This window comes from Orycteropus afer, unplaced genomic scaffold, assembly GCF_000298275.1.
Source record: "Orycteropus afer afer isolate SDZICR_OR568_19922 unplaced genomic scaffold, OryAfe1.0 scaffold00053, whole genome shotgun sequence".
Classification (NCBI taxonomy): Eukaryota; Metazoa; Chordata; class Mammalia; order Tubulidentata; family Orycteropodidae; genus Orycteropus; species Orycteropus afer.
The window spans coordinates 8,423,843-8,434,618 of NW_006921640.1; the positions used below are offsets into that span (position 1 = coordinate 8,423,843).

The 10,776-nt window shown below is 43.9% G+C and overlaps 1 protein-coding gene across 1 annotated transcript in view; it reads right to left on the reverse strand.

Annotated features, from left to right (window-relative positions):
* The window catches only part of PTK2B (protein tyrosine kinase 2 beta), a 117,547-nt gene extending 107,864 nt beyond the window's left edge, over positions 1-9,683 (reverse strand). The window contains exon 1 of the mRNA XM_007938735.2: positions 9,480-9,683. Coding sequence (XP_007936926.1) covers positions 9,480-9,683 — 204 coding nt within the window. The remainder of the gene's footprint in view (positions 1-9,479) is intronic.
* Positions 9,684-10,776: the final 1,093 nt, after the last annotated feature.

The following is a 10,776-nucleotide window of genomic DNA, read 5'->3' on the forward strand; positions in this document are numbered from 1 at the left end:
GTCCCTGAAACCTATCCACCATGGATGACTCTGCTGGTATTTGAAATACCAGTGGCACAGCCTCTAGCCTCACAGCAACACACAAGCCACTACATTATGACAAACTGACAGATGAGTGATGGAACATGTGATGACTGAATTCATGAGGGTGGGGTGAGGAGTGTGGGTGAGTACAAGTGTTTGTGCAGCAGGCTTTGTTTGTGAATTGGACTCTGTCCTCTACACTCACCCAGGTAAGCAGCACCCACCTCCTCCCCAGCAGTCTGGAGGCCCTGCTGTCAGGCTGGAGGGACACAATTGGATGTGGTGGGAAGACATATGATGGCTTCAATCTCTGTGCCCCCTGGATGAAAATCTGGATTCAGGGATGGAGGGTAGGATGCTTCAGGATAAAACAATGATGACTCTTGAATGTGGCTTTTTAGCATGGTAGAGGCTGGCTAAGGGGGATAGTATTGGATGTGGGGCCTCACCATAACCTTATGTACCACATATCACAGACAACCTCATTTGTGAGAAATAGATGGTTGGATAATGGATGAAGATAGGTACATGGGAGAGTAGGTCAGCCATAGTTGGCCAGAGAAAGGTGAGAGCAAGGCACATAGAAGTTGGAGATTGTGGTAGTTAAGTTTGTGTGTCAACTTGTCTGGGCCTGGTTGAGTGGCTGGGCAGCTGGATGTAGTTGTTCCCCAGTGAGATTGGTAATTAAATTCATGGTGGAATCTATTGGAGCAGCTGAGTAGCTGCTTTAGGGATGTGGTCAGCTTCCAGTATATAAGAAGCAACTTTGAGGAAGGTCTCGAGCTTATGGCATACTCAAACCCTGCATGTAGCCAAGTCGTTGTTCAGTAGTCTGCCATGCTCTGCCAATCTTGGGACTTTCAATGGATTTGAATCAATGGTCTGCTGTGTGGTTTGGTAATATTGAGACTGTGCCTTTTCACTTGTTGGCCTTGGGTTTGTCAGCCTCAGCAGCCAGCAGCTGCCTGAGTGAAGGGACACCTCTAGCTTCAGTGGGCTGGGAGCAAGAGGCAGAGCTGAAACCCAAAGTCGAGGGCCTTTCACCCAGCTCCTAGAGCCTGGCACTTTGGACTTGGATTTCTAGCCTCCAAAATTGTAAGAGAATAAACTCCTGTTTGCTAAAACCATCCCATTTGTGGTATATTCCTGTCAGAGTGGGACTAGGTAACCAAAACAGGGATGATATAATTTATCCTCCAAATCATGATAGTTTTGAGATTGGCAGGGGAAGGTATTGATGGCTATTCCCAGAACCAAAAAAAAGTGAACATGGTAATAGGTATTCTCCAACCCCCTTCAAGTGTGATCTAGTCAAATTTAGGGAGCTCTGGTAGCATAGTGCCTAAGGCACTTGACTGCTAACCAGAAGGTTGGCGGTTCAAACTCACCAGCCACTCCTTGGAAGGAAGATGGGGCAATCTACTTCTGTAGTGATACTGCCTCGGAAACCCAAGGAGGGGTCGCTATGAGTCGTGTCCAACTTGATGGCACATAACAACAGGTTAAACCCATGATCATCACCAGTTGTTGCTGAGTTGATTCCAATTCATGGAGACCTCATGTGTGGCAGGATAGAACTGTGCTCCATAAGGTTTTCTTTCAATGGCTGGTTTTTGTACGTAGATCACCAGGCCTTTCTTCTTAGGTGCTTCTGGGTGGACTCAAACCTCCAACATTTAAGTTAGTGCTAAACACTTAACCTTTTTCACCACCCAGTACTCCTATTCCTGGACAATAATTATAAACTATGACTGTATCAGGCCAACCAGGACATATATTCCCCTATTCAGAAGATGGTGAGAAGAAAGAAGAGAAAGGAGGAGGGAGGGAGAAAAAAAGGAAGGGGAGGAGTGGGGAGACAGAGATACACACACACACACACACACACAGGAAATGAAAGAGAGGCAGCAAGAGTCAAAGAGATATATGCTGTGTAGGCCCATCTGGGTAGTGCTCTGCCAGCTGTTTTCAAAGTGTCATCTTAACCCCTTTCCCAGACAAGCAAATTAGTATGTTAGAGAAAAATATAATGTTATAACCCTCTACTTGGTACAGAGATTCAAAGCTCCCAAACAAACACAGTTTCCTATGAATATCAAACAAAAGGGAAACAGAAAATAAAGAAGAGCAAAATACATTTCTCATGAAGCACATTGCTTAGGACACCTGCCTAATTTCTGTAAGGTCCTAGGCACATGGGTCATGGCTTATTTACATAGCTTTTAACAACACAGAGAAAACACCACATGAGGCTATTATATGTGCATAGAAAGAAATTGAGAATAACACATTGAGAATAACAAAAACATGGACTTGGCAAGTAGACATGGAGTATGTTTTGGAAAGGTGTCATCACATGTACTGTCCCAGGGTGATCTTAAATTGCTTCTGTTTGCTCAACAGTTACCTAGGGGAGTCAGAATTTCTGGAGTGTTTTTATGGAGGGACAAATACTTGGCAAATTGGGAAGGGCTGACAGTATTTTGAGCTCTACAAAGGTGGCTAAAGAAGATACAGAGTTGGAAGTAAAATAATTAGTCAGAGGACAAAGCTAAGCCTACGCTCTGGTGCGTAATGCCTAAGGCATCTGACTGCTAATCAGAAGGCTGGTGGTTCAAACCCACCAGCCACTCCTCAGAAGGAAGGTTGGGCAATCTACTTCCGTAGTGATACTGCCTCGGAAACCCAAGGAGGGGTCGTTATGAGTTGGGTCCAGCTCAGTGGCAGTGAGTTTGGTTTTTTTTTTTTTTGGAATCTAGATGTGGTGGTTATGTTTGTGTGTCAAGTTGGCTGGGCCTGGTTGAGTGGCTGGGCAGCTGGTGGTAGTTATTTCCCATGATGAGATTGGCAATCACCTCCATGGTGGCATCTACCACAAGCAGCTGAGTAGCTGCTTTGTGTATGTGGTCTGCTTCCTGTATTTAAGAAGCAGCTTTGGGAATGGTCTCGCATGCTTGGACCCTGCATGTAGCCATGTCATTGTTCAGCAGCCTACCATGCTCTGCTGATCTTGGGACTTACAATGGACTTAAATTAATGGCCTGTCGTGTAGTTTGGTAACATTGGGACTGTGTCATTTAATTTGTTGACCTTGGGCTTGTTAGCCTCAGCAGCCAGTAGCTGCCTGAGTGAAAAGATGCCTCTAGTTTAAATGGGCTAGGAGCAAGAGGCAGAGCTAAAGCCCAAGGTCAAGGAGCTTTCACACAGCCCCTAGAACCTGGCACTTAAAGCCTCCAAATTGTGAGAGAATAAACTCCTGTTTGTTAAGGCCATCCCATTTGTGGTACATTCCTGTCAGAGCGGCACTACGTAACCAGGACAACCTGCATATGCTCTCATAGGACGTATTTTTTTCCGTCAATGCACTTGCCTTAATTTCTAAAGGTTCATTCATTGGTATGATTCAATGTCATACTAGTGGACATGACAACAGGAAGTGCCAGGCACAAAGGGCACCCAATAAATATTTGTGGAAAGGATGATGGAATTATTCAGGACTCTTTCCTAAGTGATCTCACCCACAGTTATGGCTTCAACTTCCATCTAGAAGCTGACCACCCTCAAATGTCTATCTCCAACCCAGTCCTCTCCTCTAAAATCATGTACCCAACAGCCTACTCAACATTTCCACTTGAAAATATTCAAGCATCTTAATCACACTCTACAGAGAAAACTGAACTTATAAACTACCTGGCCTGTTTCTACTCCAGTGTTCTTCATCTTAATGAACAGGACCACTCTCTACTTGGACCAGGGCTGTCATTCTTCAATCTTCCCTCTTCCTCATTCCTGCATTTCCTGTCCATAACCAAAGCCTTTCATTTCCATTTCCTAAATTCTCTGGATTATAATCTCTTCTGTCCATAGATCACAATGGTTAAGAGTGCAAGCTCTGGAGATGGGTTGCCTCGGTTGGGAAAGAGACTCCACCACTTGCTAGCAATTTGCTTAACTCCTCTGCACTTCAATTCTTTATGTATAAAATGGAGATGATAATGGTATCTATTTCATAAGCTTCTTATGAGAATTAAATAAGATGATGCACATAATGTGCTTTCAAGAGTGCTAACAGATATCATCATCACCATCACCATCATTATCTCCATGGCTACACTCTAGCCCAAGCTACCATTATCTTTCACCCCCTAATAGCTCCCACATCCACTCCTGTTTTCCTTAAATTTATTTTCCACTATGTAAACCAAGTGATCTTTTACCAACACAATTTCATGTTACTCATGTGTTTAAAATATATCAGCAACTTCCCACAACAGATGCGGGTAAAGACCAAAATCTTTAATGTGGTTTAAACAGCCATCATTGGGCCACTTTTGATACTGGCTGCCTCTTAGCCCCATATCTGCCATGTGTCTTCCCACTTCAGAAAATTCATGTATGCTGTTCCTTCTGCTGGGAGTACTATTCATTTTGATGTTTTCTTTCCCTTCATGGTCAAACCTCTTTGAAATGTTATTTATCCTTCACTGTCTCCATTCATTCCTCAATCCACTGCACAAAGGCTTCTGCCCCCATTTCACCACTAAAACTCTCCAGGGTAAGGTTGCCTGGGGCAGCTGTTGCTGAAGCCCATGAACCTGTTTCTATCCCTATCTGACTTGACCTTTCTGCCATCTAACACTGCTAACCATTTTTCACAAAGCCTTTGCTGCCTTGGGCTTCCCTGACTTGGCTCTCTTGGTTCTCTTCATCGTTCTTTGGCTGATTCTTCCTTTTCCTTCATTTGCCCTCTTTACCTAGAGAAGTTGATTTCCCCAGATTCCCCATTGGAACTCCTTTGCTCTTCCTTCATCCTCATTCTCTCTGGATGAGATGATCATATTGATTTGCACAGCATCCATCAGATAACATCTCTAAGTCCCTTTTCATCCTGAGCTCCAGACCTCAGCTCTTCCATTGGAATGTTTAATAAAAACTTCAAACACATACATGTATAGCTGAAATTTCACGTATACTTTTCCTGTCTCTACATCTCAATGAATGGTACCAGCACCCATTCAGCTGCCCAAGGAAAAACGTGAGTCATCTCTGTCTCTTTCTTTCTCCTGCCCCCTTACACTAGTTAAAGGAGCCCTGGTAGCACAAAGTTAAGCACTTGACTGCTAACCAAAAAGTTGGTGGTTTGAGCCCACCAGCAGCTCTGTGGGAGAAAAGACCTGATGAGATTAAAACTGTCATTGTTGTTGTTATTGCTAGGTGCTGTCAAGTCAGTTCTGACTCATAGAAACCCTACTTACAACAGAAAGAAACATTGCCAGGTCCTGTGCCATCCTCGCAATTATTGCTACGTTTGAACTCATTTTAAACCATGCTGTTTCCCCTTGTTCTATTTGAACAAGTATGTCTTGGTCGATATACAGGCTCCTCATCAGCATAATTAAGTGTTCTGGAATTCCCATTCTTAATGTCTGACATCAGCAATGATTTCTATCATTCCAAATCCAGCTTGAATTTCTGGAAGTTCCTTGTCAATATACTGCTGCAACCATTTTTGAATTAACTATAAATATTACAGTCTAGAAAATCCTATGGGGCAGTTCTACTCTGACATATGGAGTCGCTATAAGTCAGAATTGACTCAATCGCATGCAGCAACAGCATATCTAATTAATTATTAAATAATTTTGACTCTACCTCCTTAGATACACTCATATCTATGGTCTTATCTCTGGTCCAACAACCACTTCCTTAGTTCAGGTTTTTGTCATTTCCTACCTGCATTATTGCCAGAGCTCCCTAACCTAGCTCTGTTTTTACTAGTCTTTCTGTAACGCTTCTTTACACTGCTGTCAGAGTTTAGGGAAAACAGTTCCCTAAGCAATTTTCCAGAAAACTAGTGTTCCAATCTTTAAGAGAAGGGTTTCTTAGGCAAAGAATGATAAACATAATAAAAACTACTTACTGAAGAAAACATCACTTCTGTGACCCTTTTTTAGTGATTCACCAGGAAAAGCAGCATATTCAAGGCTCTGAGAAGTCTTGCAGCAAAGCAATCTGTCCGTAATTGTTCAACCAACTATTTTCTCAAACATCTTTGATCATAAATTCCCTTCCTTATTGAACACATTTTAATATCTTGGAGAACATTATAAGCTGTTTTAAAACGTAAGCCTGATCAACTTATTTCTCTATTTAAGAATAAAGCAAATAAGTAGATTTAAAAGAAAAAATAAGAGAGACAATTTGAACTTTATTCCATGGGCAACTAGAGACCCTTGGAGATTCCTGAGCAGGGTAAACCAAACCAAACTCACTGCCAGTGAGTCAATTCTGACTCATAGTGACACCCGTTGGGTTTCCAAGGTGGTAAATATTTATGGAAGTAGATTACCCAGTCTTCCTTCTGTGGAGGTGGCTGGTAGGTTTGAACCACCAACCTTCTGGTTAGCAGTCAAATGTCTTAGGCACTACACCACCAGAGCTCCTTCCTGATCAGGGTGGTATTGTTGTTGTTGTTTGCCATCGAGTCGGCCCCGACTCATAGCGACCCCTCCTTGGGTTTCCGAGGCAGTATCACTACGGAAGTAGGATTGCCCAACCTTCCTTCCGAGGAGTGACTGGTGGGTTTGAACCGCCAAGCCTTCTGGTGAGCAGTCGAGTGCCTTAGGCACTATGCTACCAGAGCTCCTGAGCAGAGTAGTGACCTAATATCTACACAATCAATAGCTGCCAGCTATCGAGCCCTTACCATGTGCCAAATGCTTCTCATTTACTATTGCTAATGTTTATGAAAACTCTACAGGTGAACGTAATCCCTGGGCAAGAAGACAAATACCCAGGTTGATTAAGCATTGGGTTCAAGGCCATACAACCAGTAGTAATAATGAAGCAGCATTTGGCTCTGAAGTCTGAATCGCTTTAAAAACTCATTGCTGTCAAGTCAATTCTGACTCACAGCAAACGTAAAGAATAGAGTAGACCTTCTGCACAGGGTTTCCAAGTCTGTAATCTCAGAAGCTGACTGCCACATCTTTCTCCCATGGAGCAGCTAGTGGGTTCAAAACACTGACTCGGGTTTTTCCATGGCTTTAAAACTACACCTTTTTGCAATTAAACAACCAAACTCATTGCCATCAAGTCAATTCCAACTCATAGCACTCCCCTTTGGGTTTCTGAGGTGGTAACTCTTTATGGAAGTAGATTGCCCAGCCCTCGTTCCACGGAGTGGCTGGTGGGTTTGAACCGCCAGCCTTCTGGTTAGCAGTCAAATACCTTAGTCACTATGCCACCAGAGCGCCTTCCTTTTTGCAATAATCAGGAAATAATTTGCACTCACAGGAGATGGAGGCAGGAAAATCAGAGAACTTGGACATAAATTCTGAGAAGACAGGCACTTCTTTCTTCTTTGGTCTTCTCCATCTTGGGCTCCATATGCCTCTAGATAGTTCCTCAAGTACTAGCAGCCATTCTTTTTAAGCTTGAGTCTCATTGCCTCTTCTGCAGCCCATTATACTTTTCTCCCCTTAAACCACACAGCAGGACATCATATGGCTCCAGGAAAGCCTCTCCCCTGCTTAAAAATTACATATTTTGCTCTAGTACCCGCTCAAGGCCAAATTTCTTAGCCTGATATTCTAGGCCTTCCATTATCTACCATCAACTTTCTCTTCCAGTCTTGACTTTAGAGACTTTTCTTAGTCTAACTCATACTCCAGCCAAACCACACAACTCAGTGTTTACCAGCTGTCCTGCCTTTGTTGATATTGTTTCATCTACTTGGAAAGCCCACTCTTCTTTCCAGTGCTGCTTCTTTACATCCTACCTATCCTTCAAAGCCTCTTTCCACTGCCAACTCCATATAACATTTCCTAAACTGAGCCAGAGGAGCTCTGGTAGCATAGTGCCTAAGGCACTTGACTGCTAACCAGAAGGCTGGTGGTTCAAACCCACCAGCCACTCCTCGGAAGGAAGGTTGGGCAATCCTACTTCTGTAGTGATACTGCCTCGGAAACCCAAGGAGGGGTTGCTATGAGTCAGGGCCGACTCGACGGCAAAATAACAACAACAACAACAAACTGAGCCAGCCAGATGCTCTGTTTTCCAGCACAAAAGGGCAGTGAGGTGAGGTGCTCCAAGTTTGTTATTATCTTCTAAAAATTAAACCAGGAAAACCTGCAATGGATGGCATCAGCCATCTTTTTTTTTTTTTTTTAAAAAAAAAAAAAAAAAAAGGTATAACCAAAGGAAGAGTCAAGAAGTGAACAGGAAGTAGACAGGAGATAAGAAAACATCTTTGTGGAACAAGGTAGCTAGGGCTTACTCTCAGAATACAATTGCGTGTACATAATAGAAACCATAAGAGGAGCAAACACAGGCCTAATCAGATCAGTCACAGGAAACAGAGGCAGTCAGCCTAACCATAATCAATTATAATAACTGGCCAAGATAATGACCTAACCAATTATATTCTGCTCTGCGTATGGAAGCACAGTTGTGCTGGAATAGAAGGAAGGCAGGCAAGGTGATGTGGCTTAGTCTGCTGCCAATACCACCTAAAAGAGACAGTCACTGAGTTTGGGGGCCACTGACTTTCAGGACAGAAGGGCTGGCTATGAGACAGAGATATTTCATCCAGCTTTCTCAGACTTGGTTAGTTTTCCCAAAACTCTCCTGTTTCTTTTCTTAAATTACAAACCCAACAAATAATCTAAGAATGAATTTGGCTTTCCCTTACACTACAGAAAGGAATATTTTGGGCAGGGGCATCCCCATTATATCTATTCCACGGGGCTGCTGGGAGGACTTAGTAAGATAATGTATGTAGAGATGGACCCAGATGATACATAAGGATTGTTCAATAAATGCAGGTGACAAAATCAATCAGCATATTGAAATTCTGCTTTCAATGGCAATTTCTCATAAATTTGGTTATGGTGGATTGGTTTCCTGGTGTCTATATGCTCTGATAAAAATGGATGTCTGGACCTGCAAAATGCGTTCCATGACCCTGGGTTAGAATGAACCAATTGAGATTCTGATTCGAGAAGAGTCTGGCAACCACCTGCCCATCCTCGGGCATCTCGATCTTATTCTCTCTCTAAAAGCCTCAATCAGCTCCATTCTCTAGACATCCAGCACACATATTACACCATTTTTGTTCTGTTTTTTATTCCAATTTCATCAGAGTATACAAATGAGCCCCAAATTTCATAAATTCTTAATCAGTTTAAATGAGTTAGATCAAAGACCAAACAAATGACCTAGGTTCAAATGAAGGCTATAAAACTTGCCTCACTGGCTGCTAAGGAATGGGATGCAGACCCCTGGAGACAATGCTGGGGGATATAAACTAGGAATATCTGCCCTGGTGACACTCCAACTTTCTATCCCAGCAGGTGGCTACAGGTAAACTACCCAGGGTGAAGGAAGACTGCTCAGCTGCCCAGTAGGGACAGGGAGAGACAGACAATAGATTAAGCATGTGCTTCCACACTTACCTGGATCTCTGTCTGCACAGTGCATTTGACCAGTTTGAAGTTCTTCCCAGGATTGAAGCTGTTGCTATAGAAGCAGACCTTGAGGATCCGGACGTCTTCCTTCTCCACATCTACAGGTACCACCACCATGGGCTCTGGGGGGCCTTCAGGCCGGCGCAATGTGCCCACCTTCACTCGGCTGAGGGGCTCAGACACCCCAGACATCCTCTCAGACAGCAACTAGGACCAGCACATTGCCGTAGAGTCCTGTGGAGACAGCAGAGGCACAGCCCTGAAATGAATCTCCCTGTAGGCTCACATGCCTCATCCCCCAGGGGCAGCACCCACCAAGCTCCGAAACCTACACCAGCTACACATTCTCTGGTTCCCAAGAACACCCCTTACAGGCATCCTGCTTTATTGAGTGGGGAAGCTGAGGCATGAAGCAAGCAGTCTGTATAAACACTCAGGTATAGAATCAGGACTTTGCGCTGCCAGGCTTGCCATCTCTCTTCTAGAAACCACCTCTCTCCATCACATTTACCCTCCCACACTGTGCTCCTGGGCAAGGGGCCCACATTTAGCAAAAGCAGCTGTGAGAGGAGGCGTTGCAGCATGGTTCCAAGGCACAGCTGAACAGAAAAAATGGAGAGTGAGACAGTAGAAAATAGCAGGAGAGAAACAGGGAAAGAGGGGAATGCTGAGAAGAAACAGAATTTGAGAATGGTTGGTCCTGAGGGAACCAGAATGGAGAAGCAGGAAAGGACCCTGGTAGGGGGGCTAAGCTATCAGCTGATCTCTTTGTCTGGCCCACCTTCAGCTTCCAGCTCAAACTTTCAGAACTTTACCAGTAGGAGGCCTCTGTCCCACAGGAGCTCATCATATAGAATATTACTCATTACCCAAGGGGGAATTGAAGAAGAACAATGTCCTGCTCCCAGGGCATTCTGCAGGGTGGGACGTGGCTGGATTGGGCTAGAAAACCTAGCCCAGTTCTAGTGACAGCCTGTTATGTTACAGAAATGTGCAGATACATATTCTGAAGACACAAAAGAGATGTTGCAAGGACGAGAGAAGGAGTAGGGCATGTCCATTAGGCTGAGGAAGTGCAGACACCAGGCACAATGGGGCACGACATCAGGTTTAAAGGGCAGACAGAATTTGGCACAAAGAAAATAGAGAAAAGACTCTCTGATCTGCTTTATTAGACAGAAAGAGAGAGATACATGATAGACAGACAGACAGACAGGCATACAGACATGGGGTAGCCATGAGTCAGAATTGATTCAATGACAAGAGGTTTGGTTTTGGTTTTAGA